This window comes from Aythya fuligula, chromosome 21 (genome assembly GCF_009819795.1).
Source record: "Aythya fuligula isolate bAytFul2 chromosome 21, bAytFul2.pri, whole genome shotgun sequence".
In the NCBI taxonomy this organism is placed as follows: Eukaryota; Metazoa; Chordata; class Aves; order Anseriformes; family Anatidae; genus Aythya; species Aythya fuligula.
In genome coordinates this window covers 1,052,620-1,071,087 of record NC_045579.1, presented here as the reverse complement: position 1 = coordinate 1,071,087, position 18,468 = coordinate 1,052,620, and the positions used below count along the sequence as shown (strand labels likewise).

The window sequence follows — 18,468 nt, the reverse complement described above, 5'->3', positions numbered from 1 at the left end:
GGGCAGCGCGGGGCCTGCCCGGTGCTGGGGGCGTCCCCAAACCCCTCAGGCCTGAGGCGCTGCCCCCCCCCCCCCCCCCCCCCCCGGTGTCACGGCACCGCCCCGGGTTGGAGCTCGGCTGAAGGGCGGTGAGGGGCTGGGGGTGTTCCCCGTGCCCTCAGCCACCATCCCGCCTTCCTTTTCCTCACGCCCGGGGCCCTGCAGCGGTGCTGCCCCTCAGGCCGTGCCCCTGGGGGATCCCTGTCAGGCTGCCCTGCTGCAGCTCCTTTCTCCCTGCCCGAATAAATGGCATCAGAGGGAGCCCGCCCCGCTGTGGCTGTGGTGGTGACACCTCGCAGGGGGAATCTGGGGCAGTTGTGCTCGCGAAGCACGCCCAGCGAGCTGGGGATGGAAGAGGAAGGAGCGGCACCTGCCCTCCTGCAGAGCCGGTGCTTAGACCTTGCCCGCAGTCACAGCAAGGAGGCTGCTGTTGGTTTTTTCCCTCTTCCCCATCTGCTTGATGTTTTTGTGCCTCGTAAAGACCTCCTTGCAGCAGGGCTGCTGCTGGTGGCCTGAGCACACAGCTGGGTGCCACTGGGCAGTCGGAATACAGCTGGGGGGCCCTTGCTGCCACAAAGAAAAGGAGCCGGGCAGGGCCGGCCATCCCTGAGCTTTTGAGACTTCATAAAGGCGTCCATCAAGTGTGGGGATGGAAACCGCGTTAATTATTGAAGCTCTTCTTGGTCAGAGTCTAACAGGGCAGGTCCCCACCTGGCCACGCTCTCCTTGTCCTGGCACAGGGCTGAGAGCGAGACCTGGGCACGGGCAGGATGGGCACCGAGGTCTGCCGAGGCTGGGCGGTGGTGCAGGAGGAGCTGCAGGTGCTGCTGTGGGGTCGGTGCCGTGCCTTTATCACCGCTTTGGTGTCTGCGTGCACACTTCTAGCAGGAGCAGAATCACAGCTGCTGGTGGCTTCACCCGGCGAAGGTGTCTGCGCCTGTTTTCCTTCCGGTGCTACCTGGTGGTTTGCCGCCCGGCTCCACCCAAGCAGCATTTTTTCCATGGTGGCAGGTGCAATTGTCTGCAAAGCCCTCGGGTGCGAAAGGCACAGCGCAGCAGCTCGGTGCTTGTGCTGCTTTGCAGAGCTGTGCTGGTTTATTCTCCCCGGCTCGTAGTGGCTGCACGAGTCGCTTGTAAACGGAGTGTGTCCAGCCCGCAGGATGGAGCTTTCTCTCTGGCTGTTGGGGAGGCCCAAAGATGAGCCTCACCTGCATGCCTGTGGTTAGCTGCTGGTGCTGAAGGTGGGTTGTCTTTTACCCTGGGACTTTAAGGAGCAGTGGGGATGTGCTTGACCGTTTCCATGGTCCCAGAAAACGCAGCCAGTGTCACCGCCATGCTCAGTGCCAGGAGCGGCACGGAGGCTGCTCCTGGAGCAGGAGGGCATGCTTTGGGCAGAGATGGGGATGCTCTGTACCCAGACCTTCCCAGAAGGCGATTGATTTTTAAATGTATGTTCTCGGGGCTTCGGAGAGCCGCGGGCTGTAGCGCAGCCTGCTCTGCTCCTGCCAACTGAAGCCATTTCCACAGGATGTGACTGAGCGCGGCTCGAACAGGGCTCCCACTTTCTGTGTAAACAGAGCTGCGCGGCTGAGGGAAGTTATTTTCCCTGTGCATTTAGCCATGGCATGGTTTATTGTACAGCACTGCTCCAGGCTTTGCCCTCACCGATTTTTAAGACTGAGCGTGGGTGAGCTGAAAGCCCTCAGCGTGGGGAAAGCCGTGGGGGCACGCAGGGGGTGTTGGGGCCAGGAGCCAGCGCTGGGCACTGCGCCTTGGTCCAAATCCCAAGGAAAGGCTTTGGGAGGAGGCCTCTGGTGGCTCTGATGATGGGCTGATAAGCGGGTGTTGCTCCAGAGAAGAGTCCGTGTCAGGGTGGTTTCGGACACGTGGGTGCCCTGCACGGCTGGTGGCATCCCTGCGAGATCCACCGAGGTACCTGCAGCTCGGCCGGGCTGCGCTGCTGTTAGCAGCTTCCCGAGGTAGAGCAGGAATCCAAATCACAATCCCTTTTGAACCTGCTTATGTCGTAGCTTAAAGAAGAGCGGGGTGACACATCTGTGTCGAAAACTGCGGCTGGAAACTTTGGTATTGTGCAAGATGCAGAAAAGGCGGCTCTTGCCTCCGGGAGCTTGCTATTTTGGGAGCTGCACATGTGCTCCGGGAGCCTGGGTTAGTTCACACCGAACTGCGTTCACTTCCCATTTCTGTGGCGGTTTTTAAAATATTTCTCTGCTTGCTAAACACCTACAAAACATCTGTGAATGACAGTGAAAACGTTCATCTTGCCCCTACTTAATGCAGTCCGTGCGACGGTGATTTGTGCCTCTGACGAGCCCAGTCTCTTTGTGTGTTTCAGACCCAGTTCGAAGTGCCTGTCTTATTTAGGTCTGGGCCAGGTTCACGATAGTTTGGGATGTCGAGGGTTTGAGGTAGGTTGTTTGAGCTGCTGGATTTGTTTGGGGCTTGTTGCTTTGGTACCGAGGCTGCTCTCCCTCCACCCCGACCTCACCCCAGCTCAGGGCTGCGAGGAGCGTGCGAGGGCTCCCAACGTGCGGTCGCTCACAGCGAGCTCCGGGGCTGGGCTCTGGACCCATGTGGAAGGAACAACTCTGCAAAACGCCTGCAGAGAAGCTGTGTCCTCCTTGCCCTGCTGTTGTACCGGTCTCGTCCCAGTGGTTCTGTGGCATCACCGTGGGTCTTTGATGCCTGCAGACCGCGGGGCACCAAATCCCTGCGCCGGCACACGGCGGTGCCCGCTGAGCCCCCCCAAAGGGCAGAGCCGAGCTGCGGTGGCTCCGTCTGTGCCATTGTTGTCACGGCCATTCTGTGGCCGAGCAGAAGGAGCTAAAATTATTTCGTTCCGTTCCTCGTGTGTCCGTCGGGCAGCCACCTTTAATCTGTCCCGCTCAATGCGCTCCCTTCCTGCGTTTGTGTTCGGGCTGCCTGTTTGTTCCCCGCCGCAGCTGCTGGGAGCAGCCCTCACCCCTCTGCCCGCCGGGTGTGCTGCAGGCTTGGTGCAACATCCCCAAATCCAGGGTCACTGCTGCCGTGACGTGGGTTAGATTTCTTTCTTTCCTCATTTTTCGTAGTGTTTAATCCCCTCAGCAAGCGTTTGCCAAGAGGTTTGTCTCACGGGACGGACAGGTAACCCCTGCTGGGTGCTGCAGCTCTACCTGGCAGCGGCTTCGCTTCGTGGTGCGCTGCCCGTTTGGTTTCTCAAAATAAATTCCTACCAGAAAGGGCAGTGGGTTCTCAAAGAAGCGTGGAAACAGCAGCAAATGCTCCCTGACCTTGCTGGCTGGGTCTTCTGGAGGTCTGTGGGGAAACCGGCCCTCGGGGAGCCTGCTGCCAGCGTCGCAGGGCTGCGCCTTCCTGCAGGTGGCTCGGTTGCTCGCCACGTGCATTCAGCATTGCTGCTGGGCTGCTCGCTGCCCTGAGCTGGGCTCGGATGTGCCCCAGGGCCCTGCCCCCAGCTCTTGGTGCTTTATGGCCCTGCTGGAAGCTGCAGTGGTGAGGGGATGTGGGGCACACCCTCCTGCCCCATGGCAGCCTGGGCTGATGGGGCCGCAGTTGCCACCCTGCTGTCTGCTCCCCGTGCTTGCGTTTGTCCTTCCCTCACCATTGGCTTCTCCTCCCACAGCACATGAAGGATCCTTCTGGCTTTAAACACCTCTGCTGTGTGCTGTGAGCCCGCCTGCTCCCTACAAGAGGTGGTTTTATGGGGGAGGCTCATCCGCAGACGGATTTTGGTGACGGTGAGCGACGGAGGCGCTGCCCGGTGCCAGCTTGCAGGCTCAGGACGGTTCCACGGGCCCTGGAGCTGCCCTGCCTTCAGTCCCCTTCTGCCGTCACCTCTCGGCAGGGTGCTGGCTGTGCCCTTCTCTGGCACCAGCACCTCGTGCTCAGGGCCCCGTCAGCACCGGGCCTTTCTCCGCCCGCGATGCTGCAATGGGGGCTCGGAGTTTGGTGTTGGCAGAGCGCGGCGTGCTGGCTGCCCTCCTGGTTAGCATCCTAACCCAGCGGTGATGAACGCAGCCACGTTCTGGGTTTGTGCACAAGAGCCCTTCTTACAAGCCTCAAGACAAGCCCTTGAGCTGTGTGCTGGCTTCTCTAACATCTCGCTGTTCCCATCACCCCCTTCGATCAGCGCACCTTTGTGTCCCAGCTGGCTGTCACAAACGAGCAGCTCTTGGTGCCCACAGCATGGCTCCTTCAGCACGGGTCAGGGCCGGCAACCCCAGCAGGTTTTGGGTCTCGTCTCTGTGTCAAGTCCTTTTCTCCAGCTCTGAGAGGAACCAGGTGCTCCCTGTGGTGTCGTGGTCACTGTTTCACAGGCAGCGCACAGCCAGGGCTGGGGAAGGATGGAGCAGAGAGCTCGCTGGGTGCCTGACTCGGTGGTCGGCAGCTTTCACCACGGGCTTTGTGTGAGGAACCGAATGAGATTGTTTGCAGCGGGTGAAGGAACATGCTGAGGTTCAGCAGGCAGGCACCACGGGAGCATCTCCTGAAGGCATCTGTGCCCGGTACCCTGTGTGCTGACAAAACCACGGCATCAGCGAGCTCCCGTGTGGCCAGCAGCGTGTCTGAGAGCTGTGGGCATCGATGGAAATCAGACCTTGGCTGCTGAGCCTACACTAGCACATGGCTTTTTCCAGCACATCCTTTTTTTGGCCTGAGAGGCAGTACCTCCAAGCTCGTCCCTGGCTTGGACGAGCCATGTCAGGGCTGCTCATAACTTCGTTTCTCAGCCAGGTGTGGTTTTATTTTAGAAAAAGAACAAAATCCTGACCGCGGGGAGCAAGCAGCTGATGGAGGCTGTCAGGAGATCGGGAACGGAGTCACCCGGCACCGTTGGGTGGCTGCGCTCAGCTCGTAGCTGTGTGAGCAGTCCCTTCTCCCAGGTGCTTTGTACGTGGCATGGTGTTACCTGAGCAGGATTTCTTGGACACAAGCAGGCTTTGGGGTGTCTGGGAGTGTAAATCCAGAAGCAGTGCTCCCAGGTTGTGTTTTCAGGCTGACTTCTCATACTTTCAAAGCCTGACTGTTTTTTAGGTGCCTTTTCCTGATGGCTGTCAATTTGCCTGAAATCTGTACAGGCTCAGTCTGATCCCCGTGGCCTTGGTAGGGCTGCGAGATGCCAGTGGAAGGGAAGGAGTGCTGTGTCATTTGTACGGGCTGTCCCCCAAATGATTAATTTAAGGACAGGGCAGAAGCTCGCAGGCAGCACTAGTAAACTGTCTTATGGCAGGAGGAGGTGGCCGTTCCCAGTAGCTGCTGGTCGGTGTCATCGAGCGGGCGGCTTCGCTGATGGATCCCTGCGAGCAGCTTTGGGTCGGTGCTGAAAGTCGTGTCCGGGCTGGGGGCATTGATCGGGGCAGCCGTGGTTTTGCCCTCGGGCAGCGTGTGCTCCAGCACGCCTCCCTCTAAAATCTGCTGGGTTGTCAAGTCTCAGAGCCTTTTATTTGCTCACTTTGAGATCGTTTTTCTTTTCTGGCTTGCGTCCGGATTTACCTTCATTTCGAATTTCGTTGTGTGTTTGTTTTTCGTGCTAGAAAAATTTCAGGTGAGGATAAATTTAACGAAGGGCTCGCAGGGATCCAGCAGAGGGAGTGCGTGGGCACAAAACGCCGCCGCTTCCCGAGCCCCCGGCATGTGGGGTGGTGTGGGGCGGGTGCATGGGTGCAGGAGCAGACGCAGCCCGCCCGCCTGATGGCTGCAGCAGCTTCCCAAACCGGCCAGCTCTGGGGTCAGCTTCCTGGGGCGGTCCCGTCTGTGTGCAGAGCCCCTGCTGGCGCCCAGGCCTGCAGCCATCTGGCTGGGGTGGCGTTGGATGTGGGGGAGCGGATGGAAACCACGTCTGTAGGTGGCTGGGTCACCTCTGTCACCTCCGGGTGGACGTGGTTGGGTTTGGGGGCTGTCGGCTGGCAGCCCGCGGGTGAGCTCGAGCAGTACCTGGCAGGTACATGACAGCTGCTGTGCTCTCGGTGCTTCTCACGCCAGCTCTGTGCCCTCATGGAGGTCTCAGCGGGTTTTGCACACCCGGAGCTGTTTCCAGGGCACTCACACCCCCAGGAGAAAGCCGTCAGATCCCCTTTGTCGTGGATGCGCCTGGTTTTTAGGACGCGGTTCCCAACATCACTTACTTAGCGGCTTTCTGCAGTGGCAGCTGGTCTCGGTGCTCGCACTGCCCGGTCTGGTTCGTGGTTTGTTAATATTTTATGAAGCTCTTAGGCCAGTTCTGATGCTTCTGGCTTCCTCCTGTTTGTTCCTTCAGCAAATCCCAAGGACCATTTTCCTACATACCCTCGCAGGGCGGTGCTGTCAAACCCTGCAGCTTCCTTTTGTTCTCGGGAGCCGTGGGCTAAGTGAGAAGCGTGCGACACGCGGGCTGCCCGGGCTAAAACCCAGAGCAAACCCCATCTCTCTGTCATTGCCAGTGCTTCAATTCTGTAGGAAAACCTGGCCTCGCGGGCGAGCCGTGCAGCAGGAGGTTGGAAACCTGCGGGTGGGATTTAGGAACCCTTTATCTTCAGGGTTGGAGCTAAGTCCCATATGGAGGAAAAGACAATTTCCTGTTGAAAAGCAGCTCGGGGGAAAGGCTGTGCTTCAAAGAACCTGTAAGTGCCTGCTCTGGGGGGTGGCAGGAAGGCTGGGTGCAGGTGTCCCCGCGGCCTCGCTCCTTCATCCTTCCACTGCAGCCATTTCAGGGCCGGTGCCCACACAGCAGCACAGGCAGGATATTGCTCATCGTTTTGTTTCCCTGAGGCTTTTTTTTTGACTAAAATTTGTTTGGTTTTTGTTTATTTTTTTCCCTTGCTGAACGTGTCTGGCAAATGCTTTTCAAGTGAGCTGGCTCTGACTGCTGCGAGTGTCCGAGGGCCTGAAGCGCCGCGCTATTAAGGTGTGTTTAGCTGGGTTTCCCAGGAAACGTGCTTCTGCTCACCGTATCCCTGCCCCAAATCACAAGCAAGTAACTGTGCTGATACCGTTTATCAGCTGAAGCAGTGCTGGAAAAGTTTCCACTCCTTCTTAGTCTTCCTTGCTTGCGTGCACACCCTTTGCTTCGCTCCCTGTGCTGCTGCCCTGGGAGTGCCGTGTGCTCGGTCTGACTGCCTTGGGGCTGGTGACCAAGGGCAGCAAAAGGCAAGCTGGTGGGGAAGCTGCCACGGCTGCTCCAGAACCCTCGGAGCCTTTTTTGACCTGGGTAGGCGAAGAAGCCCAGGTGGTTTTGCTGCCCTGCCGTGCCGCGGGGCTGCTGCCAGGCAGGAGAAGCAGTTGCAAAGTATGAGGAAGAGTCTGGAGCAGGTTGGAGGCAGTTGCTGTCTCCCACCCCTAAATTAACTCTGTAACTGCGGATTGCCAAGAGCAATTAAACGTTCCGCAGTCCCCTTCTCCTTCCAGCCGGAGCAGCCACCAGCAGGGCTGGGTCCTTTAACACACCTTCATTTTTTTCCCAGGTGAGAGCACAGCTTCCACGGTTCTGTTTGGACAGCGAGCTTTTTGTGGCATGTGAAAATGAGCATTCCCGTATGAGTAATGCGCTGTGACTCAGTACTATTGCACGGCTGCTTGTTTTCATTCAAGAACTTTCCCTTAGAGGGTTTCTTTCCTAAAATCTGTTGACTTCATAAGACAGAAAAAAAAAAAAAAGAAAGTCAAAAACTCTGCGGGTTCGGGCGCTTCTTCGACAGCTGAGCCAGTTCTGCAGGGAAGAGGAGGTAGCTCGGGATGGGAACCACCGATGCCACCCACGCCTGTGAGCTGGGGTCCTTGGGACCCGGAAAGGTGCCTGCAGGTAGGGAAACCTTCCTGTGCCGAGGGGTTTGCGCGAGCAGGGTCCTCACGCCACGACCAGCCTCCGAGAGGTGCTTGAGCCTGGCAGGTTTTTGGTCTGCATTTAATGCTCCTCATCTGTTTGTTCCTCTGCAGTGGCTAATTACTTCAGCAGAATGAATAGCAGGTTCTTAAATATATTCAGGAGGGGAGGGAAGGAATATTGAAGGGCTCAGAGAGGAGGAAAAGAGTTATAAAATGTTTTGCCAACTGGCAGAGCAGCAGCTTTTAGGATCAGCCAGGCAGACGCGATCGGCGCTGGCAGAGCTCTGTTCCCATTGTCCTTCAGTGTTCCTGTAGGTGGTATTTTAGGCTGTCGCGATTCTCCGTTGGTGAGGCTTTAGGCTAACTGTCAAACACTAAAACATTGCTGCTGCTGGGATCTAGAGGCTGTTCCCCTGGCCTGGGGGCTGTGAGGTACGAAACAGATGATGCTTTTGGGGCGCTCGTGTTAGCCCTCGCAGTGATTGGTCCGAGCAGGACGGGGCTGCAGGATCTGTCCTGGCAAGTCGATCACATTGCACACGCTTTGTGATGAGCCCCAGCTGTGTAAATCCCTTCCCTGCAGCTCTCCAAGTGCTGGTGTTGCTCGGATAGGAATTGTAGCTGGATACCAGCTGCAGCTCAGCGCAAACATCGCGCTCGGTCCGAACACCAAGTGCAGGACGGGATGCGAGCCGCGAGGGGAGCACGGAGAGCTCCACGCTGCTCTTCAGCTAGCTGCTAGAAACGCTGCCCTGGGATTTCCTCCTGCTGACTGATGGCTGTAGGAGCTGGCTCCTGCCTGCCTGGGGTGTTACAACCCTTTTTGTTTGGGATGTTGGGCAGGGCTGGAGCACAGGGCTTCTGCCCTCGGTGTGCAAAGCAGACCTCGCCCTCCGGGGGTCGTTATTCCCAGCCCCCTGGTCCCCTGCCACATGAGCAAGACCCACGGCCGTGGCACATCATGCTTGAAGGGTTTTGGAGCCAGCTGCCTTTTGGGAGCTGAGCTTATTGATGATCTTTTCCATGAGAAAAATAACACGGTGTGGGTGTGAAAGCTTGGAGGGCAGTTGTGTGTTGTGCAGGCACTTGAAGAATGAGGATCTAGCAGAGCAGATGCGTTTGTGTATTCATAATACTATAAAGTGGTCTGGTAGAGCAAGCTGTAATTAAGTCCTGGATGGTCTGTGGTCATTTTTATTTCTTTTGGGGGAACGCAGAGGAATTTCCTCGCTCTCCTGAGCACAGGCTGCCATACAGCTGCCCTGCCAGCTCCCTATTCAGCCCGCTTCCTGCGATTTTCCAGCGAGAGCTTCAGGACTGCATGTGTGTGTTTAATGAGCGTTACAAGTAAGATGTCTGGGAGAGATGTGCACAGCAGGAAGCTGTCTTGGGAAGCAAACTTAGGGACTGATTTTAATCTGTGCGGTATCATGCACCCTGCCTGCGGGAGCGAGGTGCTGCTTTCAGTTGGCTCAGCCCCATACGACCATTGGCATCGATGCACGTTTGTTATCCCGGGAGGGATAAAAGCCATCTCTGCAGGAGGCTTCTGGAAGAGGGTTTCGATCCAGGTCTGTTTCCTTACTTTCTCCCTTAAGGAAGCCTTCCACAGCCAGGCACCACCGTTAGACCTTGTCCTCCCTGAGGGCAGAGGACCAGGCAGAGCTCAGCGCGACTTCTCCAGCCCCAGAGCTGCACATGAGCGCCTGCAGGACCCGAGAGAGCCCCAGGAGCTGTTCCTGCTGCCCCTACCTTTCCAAAAGTGGCCTCGGAGGTGCTGTCCTGCACCAGCTCCTTGCACGTGATGGCACCCTTAGCTTGTGTCTTCTCCCAGGTCACGTAGATGGGTCCGTGCGCTGTGATTAACCGGTGTGCTGTAGCTCCTGAGCCTGCTCCCGAGGATCGAAATTGGGATGTAATAATTGTGCTCTTCATAGCTGGGAAAAGTCCTCGTTAGGAGGGTGTTCGTTCTTGCGCTGCTCAGCTGTCGTCCTCCAGCAGGTTCTGGACGTTACGTGAGTGGTAAATAAAAGCTGTTGGGAAGCACACAGACGTGACCTTTGCTTCCCAGCCGTAACAGCAGGTTTGTGCCAACCTGTCGAGCCGAGGCTTATGCTCAGCACTGTCACCTCCAGGTGTCTCGTTGCACCGGCCCCGGGTGCGCTTCACTCGGCTTTCCTAGCACGCCGCACGCTTCTGGGGTGTGAAACACCTCCGTGCCGCCTCTCCCGATGTGCTGCTCCGTTCCCCCAAGCTGTGAGGCCGGTGCTGACCCTGTTTCCCCCGAGCTCCCCGGCTTGGGCACGACCCGAGCGGCCGGGGCTGCGGGCTGGGGAGCCTCCGGCTTCCTGCAGCACTGCCCGAGGTGGAAGGAGGCACATATGCTTCCTGACTGGAGATGTTTTTGCTTGGAAAAGACCCAACCCGCTGCTTTTTAATTATTTTTTTTAGTGTGATTCTTTTTTTTTTTTTTTTTTTTTAGTTTTCAATTTCTTAATCTTTGGGAGTTTGTGCATTATCTGCTGTGTAACGCAGCCTGCTGACGCAGCAGCACTTATGTCAGCGCGTTTTGGTTTCAGGCTTTCTTTGTCATAACATTGACTCCAGGAAGGATTTCTGACACTGGAGAATTTGCAGAGCATCTGGTAGCGTGATAACTGGAAGTTTAATTTTGACTTGGTTTCTGCTGAAGATTGACAGCCCCCAGGATTTTCTGAAGCTGTTTCATCAGGGAAGCTGACAGGAGCGGCGGTGACGCTGCCTCGCGGGATTTCTCTGCCTGAGAATCGGTTGTCACGGCCAGCTCTGTGCTCGGCGCCTCCGGGCTGCTGCCACACGGCTCTGCTGCCGGAGCTGTGGCCTGGGTTTACCTGGGGAAGGGGCAGGCTGGGGAGGGGACAGGTTGGAGGGGGGACAGTTTGCATCACTGGAAGTCCTCTACAGCAGCTGAGGTGTCAGGAGGCAGCCAGGTAACTCAACCTCCTCCTGTCTGTACCTGCCGTGGCACTAAGAGCTGGGTAAAGGCGAGGTGGCACAGCTCACAGCCAGCCTTCTGCACGTTGTCTGAGCTGAATTTGGGCAATTTTGCCTCATTTCCCCTTGTGAGGAGCAGGTCTGCTCTCTGGGTTCGCTGTAGGTAGAATGTGTCCCGTAGCCTGGGGGCCACGGGCTGCAATGGGACGGGGATTTGGGGCCTTTTGGTCCTGCACTGGTGGGTGCTGGCGCTGGCTGCTGGCAGACAGGGGCTGGGCTCTGCTTTGCAGCGGCCGCCATGGGTTTGCTGACAGCCCGTGAGCCATGCCCGTAGCCAGGCTGCACGTGGCTGCTCGTTAAGGTGGATTTACTTCGGGATGGATTTCTGTCATCGGTGCCGAATGCTCCAGTCATCCAGAGCACGCGAGGCAATGATATCCCAGCCTGTCGTTGGCAGTAAATCCTGTGTTGTTTTTTCCTCACCTACCCCTAGCAGCCACTTGTAAGTCCCATAAAACAAAGAAGCAAATGAGGGACACTAAATGAGAGCGGGATGGGGCCGTTCCCCCTCTTCCCGCAGCAGCGTGTGCTCCCTGGGAGCCCCAGCACCACACGGAGCAGACTCGCTGCCCAAACTGGTTCCTCAGGGGAGGAGTGGCTGCGAGCTGTCCCTCCTGTCCCGCCTGGCTCCCTGGGGATCCCGGTCCTGCCCCCAGCCCCGTGCCAGGGCCTGGCACCTCCTCACCCCACAGCTCGGCGCTGCCAAACCACGGGCAGCTGCGGGGACACTGCCACCACTGCGTCCTGCCGGGGCCTGCAGCACGGTGGTGGCAGGGGGAGGCCGTGGGGAGCGGGACTGTCGCAGGCTCTCATTCCTGCGGTGGGTTTTCTTTCTTCCTTTTTGCTCTCCCCGGTGCTGTCCGCAGGCTGAGAGCGGTGAGAGATGAAGAAGTGGCCTGGGAAAACGCTCCGCGGCCAGAGAGCGGCGTGACATGTTTGCTTTCCCAGCAGAGGCGAGCCTTGCCCCGCCGATGGTGGTGGTGGTGGTTAGTGTTTGTTTGGGGGAGGAAAGGTGCCGAACCTTCTGTCTGCACGCACCGGCAGCTTGGTCTCGAGCTCATTCCTAAACTGCGCGCAGCCCGCTTCAAAGCCCTGCAAAAACCACGGCCCTGACCCGGAGCTCGCTGGTGCAGGGCTCCGTGCAGACCTCTCGTGTAACGTGCGCGGCTTGCAGCTGCCTTCCTGGTGCTGGTGGGTTTCGCTCTTACCTCGGTGTTGTCTCTCTCCCCAAGCTGTGAAGTGGAATGCCATGGCCAGCTCCTCAGACAGTGAAGATGACAGTTTCATGGCCGTGGATCCCGAAGAAGCTGTGGTCGAAGGGACGATGGAGCAAGATGACGAGCCCCACGCTGAGCTGGAGGTGGAGGAGACCAGGCATAACAGATCGATGTTGGAGCTCCCCGAAGAGGTTTTGGAATATATCCTGTCCTTCCTCTCACCGTACCAGGAGCACAAAACTGCTGCCCTTGTCTGCAAACAGTGGTATCGACTAATCAAAGGTACAGATGGCTGTAGTGAGAATGCGTTTTTTTAATTGTGGGGATGTGGCTTCATGTTCCAGCTGCTCTTTGCTTTGCTTTAGCCTTGCCTTTAGTTTCTCCCTTTTAACTCAGAAATCTGACTTCTGCAAAATGCCTGAAAAGCAGCTGAAGCCTCGCCTTGCTGCTGTGTTGCCGGTAACTCCAGTGCTGCAGAACGGAGCCCCTCAGCCGAGGCAGCTTCCTGCCGTCAGGCTGGGTGTTCTCTTTTGAAATAGGAACGAGCAAAACCCCAAAACCCCCAGGACCGGGCTGCTCGCTTAGTACTGCTTCTGAACGCTGCCTGTACGCTGCTAACGAGCGGCGCTCCTGACCTTGCGTTCAGGCTTCCTCTCCAACACGCACAGCAGTGCCCCGCTCCCGGCATCCCATGTCTAATGGGGCTGTAATTGTGCTTTGTTTGCATCTTGCTCAATAATTACATTCCCAAAGCCTGTGCTTTTGGTTGGGAACAAAACCGTGCCCGGTTCTTACAGCTCTGCCGAAGATAAGTGGCAAAGCGTAAACTGCATCTACATTAGTAGAGATCTGCATATGCAGATTTCCTGAAAGAGTAGCCCTGAGATACAGATACTTCGCTTTGCCTCTGCGCACCATTAATTCTGAAGCCTTATGGGGATATTTTAATGCTAGATATATGTGATACGACAGAGCCCTGCTTGTAGCCTTGCGCAAACCCTGCCTGCCTCTTGGCTTCCAGTGCTCCTGCAGACAGCGGCGATTTCTGTTACATCAGGCTGTTGGACACATGAGGTCTGTTTGCAGGCTTCATAAAAACAGGCGCTGTGAGAGACAGCCCCAGTTAAATCTGTAGGAAATGAGGCAGGCTGCTGCGCTTGGGTGACTTGTTTCTTCTGGGAAACACAGAGCAGGTGTCAGGTGAGAAGGGCCGCGCTTTCTGCCTTTGGCGCTGCGTAGGGCTGGGCAGGTGTGTGGGGTGATGTCTCACTTGTGGACTTCCTTGCACATGTGAGGCATTGCTGAGATTCCAAGGATTCTCTGCCTTGCCCGGAGTTTAACAGGCTGGAGGTTGAACCAAAATGCAGCTCCTTCAGAAGTAAGCATTGCACAATTACTTTTTGGCATAATTTTGGGCCCACAAGCACACAGTGCTGCAGTCCCACCGGCCCAGCAGTCTGCACCTCTGCTGAAAGGTTTTCAAGTGCCCATGGCCTTGAGTTGCTTCTTTTTCACACGTGCTTGTTCCTGAAGCAGCCTTCAGAGATGCAAAGGATGCAGCTGGAGTGAGCAAGCAGCCGGTGATTCACCCCAACAGAGACTGTGGGAAACGTCCTGGAGTGTAGGGGAGGGAAGAGCAGCCCAAGGCGCCCCGTGACATCGGCGTGAGTCTGGGCGGCGAGAGGTGCTGGGCAGCCACATCATCTTTGTGGTGGTTACAGTGCAAAGGGAGCGTAATCACCAACGTGTGCTCTGCGGAGCAGAGGTTACTCAAGGTAAATGCTTGATTTCTTTGCTACCGGTCAATTTTTCCTGTTTGTCAGGATACATCTGCTCCGAAATCCTATAGTTCAGGTTACGTTTCCCGTGTGTCTCTTGGGGACCAGCTGCTTGAAGACCCATGGTTTCATTTTTTTAAAGCTTCCTGCTGTGTATCCCTGAGTGTGATTTCTTGCCGGGGGTGTTCCTGGCACAGGGCTTACGGTCAGCAAACTGTCGGGGAAAAATCCCAGCAGGTTCTGGCACCTTGAGTGCAATTGCTGCCATAGCCCGGGCTGCCAGCGAGGACGGGCACAGCAAGGCTTACACCAGCCTGGGGGCTGGACGCTGGCGTTGGAAGTTCTGTTAGCACCCAAGTGCTAGAGGTAAACGGTGTTCAGCTAACCCAGGATCTGCTCTGCACGCTTTCTTTCTCAAAACTGATGTTTTGCTGCAGAAGCGTGACGGGCTGCATCCTCTCCCCGCGGCTCTGTGCTTTGAGGCAGCAGGGCTTGTGGGCGCAAGGCGGAGCAGGTGCTGGGGCCACAGAGCATCTGCTGAGCTGCTGCAGTCACAAGGCTTCACCAGCCCCTTTTCTTCCCACGGCAAGCAGGCTCTGGCCCTTCTCTGCACAAGCAGACACGCGCTCCGTGCACAGGATTAACCGTGGCTCTGCTGCTGGCCTGCACCACAGGAGCTGGAGCCACCTCCCGTAGGACAGGTCAATGCCCTGGCAGGCTACAAAGGAATATTTTCACCTGACACGTGCTGCCTTGTGTCACTGGCTTCCCCTCTCATAGTTACTGTAGATTACTGTCCAGTAGCTGCAGGCATTCTCTTAAAAGTTCATTATTATGTGCTGTTTGTCCTCAGTGCTCCGTTAAGGCCTGCGTGCTCCTCTGGCAGAAAGGCGCGCTTACATGCAGCATTAATTGGGGTGTGATTAGCCTTGTGTTGCAGCAGAGTGGGCCAAAACCCCCCCTCTGCGAAGACATGTCCCTAATACATGGGATTTGTGCTTAAATACGTGTTTACAGTGACCTGAAGCGTGCTGTGTGTAGTTCCATGCTGAAACAGTCCTGCTGGCACCTTGGCTTCCCGCTGCCTGGCTGCGGCCAGGTGCTGGGCTGTTGGGATGCCAGGTTCGGCCTCTTCTCTCTAGAGACCTTCCTTGGCAGCAGGTGATGTTTCTGCTGTGCTGACTGCGGGCTCCCTGCCTCCAGCTGAGCCTGCGCTGGTTGTTGCTGCTCGTGGCAGAGCACCTCGGTCCAGGAGAGTTGTGTGTTAGCAGCTGCCTCCTGGCAGCGGGGCAGAACCGCAGCCTCACACACACCTATCCCAAAGGCTTGGCTTTACCAAGCACAGCTGACAAATAGCAAAGGTGTGGTGAGTATGTGGAGTGAATGCTGATTTCTGCGTTTGCAGAGTCTGTGTTCTTTATTCTTTTGACTCCCCTGAATATCCACCAGCGTATTTATAGCCCAAATACAGGGGTTGTTCTGTAATTGCTATCGTGCTGCTACTCACCGCACACCACCGAGTGATAATTTGTCATTTGCTTTGGCTTCTCCAAGCTCGCTGCTTCCTACAAGGGCTGTCAGGCGGCGTATACACACGCTGCTTTATATAGGTGTGTTATGTGCTGGCTTTGGATGCACTTGTGCAACTGTGCAGACACTGTCTGTTCTTAACATGCCTCAAATTCTGCTGACGTCTCGTCTTTTCCCTAGGTGTGGCCCATCAGTGTTATCACGGCTTTATCAAAGCGGTGCAAGAAGGAAATATTCAGTGGGAGAGTCGCACTTACCCCTACCCAGGAACCCCCATCACTCAACGCTTCTCGCACAGTAAGTAGCTGCCCAGAAGGGCTCCGCTCGCCCCTCATCAGCTCGGAGTTACCGTGGGAAGCTGTAAGGAGGTGTTTGCATTGTGTCATTCGGGGCGGAGTGGTGGCGCACGTGCCTGTTGCTGCAGCAGAGCCTTATCTGCCCGGTGTAACGCGGCAGCTCTGCCAACACAAGCACTTTACACAAGAATAGGGATTCAGTAGCTGTTTGTTGTCCTGGGCTAGAAAGAGGAAATGTTAATGGAGTTAGGAAAAAAAATCCCACCCTGTTTTTTGCAAATCTTACATGCAGACTTTACACAGCTCCCCTTCAAGTCTGAGCCCTGTCCCCTTCAAGAGAAACCTCCAGTCCAGTGGCTGTTGTAGCCGGTGAGTTTGCCGACCCGCTGCACGTAGGGACGTACGCTGGCCGTTTTACACAGCACATCGTCTCTTACGCCTGTGAGCAACAGCCTGGAGGAGGCTGAGCGTGGTGTGCTTCAAAACAAAACACAAAGGGCTGCAGATGAGAGGGACTGAGGCAAGCACGCTTGTCGTGGGTGTGATTTGCTGATAGAAGTCAGCAGTTCAGTTGACAACATTGCTTAATTTATGGCTGAATTTTTGCCCTGCTTCCAAGTTTCTGGAACAGGGAACGGGTTCCCGTTGAGGGAGAGCTACTTAAATAAAACTTATTTGTGGTGCAGTGGCTGTGCCAGGCACCATGTTGAAATATGACAAAAATTCAGTCCTTGTGGCTTTGTCGCTGGGTCAGACCTCTTTGGGAGACGGCTCTTCCGGGGAGCAAACTTTGCGTTCACAAAGGTAAATAAACATGATGTAAGCGGTGCGATTCCAAGAGCAAGCAGTCATAAAATTTTCATATTCCCGAGTAATAATTTATGGAACAACCAACGCACAGAATGTGCAGCCCAAAAAAAGCCTAGGGGATGTTCTGGTGGCAGCATTCTGCTCAAGGATTTCAGTGTCCTCCTCAAACTTCAAAAAGGCACCACGTTTCATCACCTGTTTTGAAGTAGCGATGTTAACAAAGTGCTTCCCGATGACGTGCAGATTCACGGGTGTTTTCCCTCAGTTAGCTGGTGGTGGCGTCCGTCCTAACCGGCCTGTTTCTGAGGGGGTATCTCACCCGCACCGTTTCCACCCCAGTGCCTTGGAACAGCTTCCTTGTGCCTGGCGAGCTGTAAGGCTAGCAAAGAATCACCCAAAGAAGGCCCAAATATTATGCCAAGGACTTGCTGCATGTGCTTTTGTTTTTTCTGCTGCCCAACAGGGGCTTCCTCTTGCCACTTGCTGCAGCCTGAGTTGTTTCACCAAAGCCACAGCTCTCAGAGCCTCTGATCTCCATCAGCCTCAGTGACACCGTCCTGGCTCCGCTCAGCCCTTGGTCACTACAGAAGCGTTATTAATGCACTTGGTGTGCAGAAAGCTAATCTGGATTAACTTGTTTGCTGGTTTAAAACGAATTATTTTTGAACAGTTCTCCAGATCTGCGGTATCTGCTTTCCCTACAGCAAAGCCGCGCGTGTTTGTGGGTGGATTCCAATATCAGAGCCTGGAGGAAGGTCTGATCAAAGCCGGGCTGGGCTGAGATTCCTTTCTGAGCGAGAGGCTAGAACTGAGGCAACAAATCATTAATCACAATGCAAAGAGGATCTGAAAAACCTGTGATCTCAAGTACTAATATGCAGCGAGGCGAGCTAAGAAGGGGAGGTCTGGGAAGGGGGAGTGAGGGAGGGTTCGCAAACCATTTTTTAGGGGTGAGTCGCCAGGTTTCATGGGAAGACGTCATCTGCCGGGTATGAGTGCTTTGAAGTCAACGGGCAGCGGTAGCATGGAAGGATTGGCCAGGGCTGTCTCTTTTTTTTCCAAGATTTATTAGAAATATCTCAGAAGTGCTAATTTGGAGCCAATATTTAACATGACAAGTGAGAATTTTAAATAGTTAGAGGTCATCGTCTGCTATAAATTCTGAACAACGTAATTGAAAAAGTGTTCGATAAGGAATAACTAATGGGGTTACCGTTGTTTTATGGGGAGGAAGCATTTGTCAAGGCCTTTGATCATACCACGAGTGTGGCTGATAAAAGGCTTTATGGATGGGCTGTAGCTTTTCTAAAGGATTTAACCAGAGCTGCACAACACTATGCAATTATCGGCAATGCTGTTCTTTGGGATTTAAACACAGGCTTAGTGGAAGATGTGCTTCGTGCATAGGTCTCTGAGATGAAGACCAGCGAGGTGTCTGAAGGTGGAAGGTTTGCAGTAGTCATCTAATTGTTGTCTGTAGCCCTAATGTATAAGCCTACAGAGATCATACCAGAGCAGTGACTCATGCAGTTAAATAACTGGCTGCCCTCGGAAAGTGATGTCAAAAGGTGGAGGAATGCAGAAAAGGAAAGGCAGCAAAGGAATGTCGACCGTTGAGCCAGAAATATTGATCCTTTGATGGAGGAGGTGGCTGTGCAGTGACTAATTGTAACTGAAATGTTTCTGCACGGTCTGGGGCGCATGGTACCAAGGTGATGACTAATTAAAGCAAATTTACCCTGAAAGACGAGGGGAAAAACTAGAAAGATGTTTGTTTTACAGGACGGGCCACTTCCCAACCAGAGCAAGGGGACCGAGCAGCTTCTGTTATCTCCCAGCTTTGCTAAATATATCGCTGCCTTCTGACTGTACCGAGGCCCTGGTCTGACTGCAGCAGGGAAATGGTAGAGAAGAGGGGGTAGGTGCAGGATTTCTACACACACACAC

The 18,468-nt window shown here is 55.4% G+C and overlaps 1 protein-coding gene across 2 annotated transcripts in view; it reads left to right on the top strand.

Annotated features, from left to right (window-relative positions):
* The window catches only part of FBXO42 (F-box protein 42), a 48,791-nt gene that overhangs the window by 136 nt on the left and 30,187 nt on the right, over nt 1–18,468 (top strand). The window contains exons 1-3 of one of the 2 annotated variants that reach the window (XM_032201494.1): nt 7,803–7,834; nt 12,123–12,389; nt 15,596–15,712. In XM_032201494.1, coding sequence (XP_032057385.1) covers nt 12,140–12,389; nt 15,596–15,712 — 367 coding nt within the window. In that variant the 5' untranslated portion in view covers nt 7,803–7,834; nt 12,123–12,139. Of the gene's footprint in view, nt 1–7,802; nt 7,835–12,122; nt 12,390–15,595; nt 15,713–18,468 lie in introns of those variants that run through there. The other variant, XM_032201495.1, reaches the window with a different exon arrangement.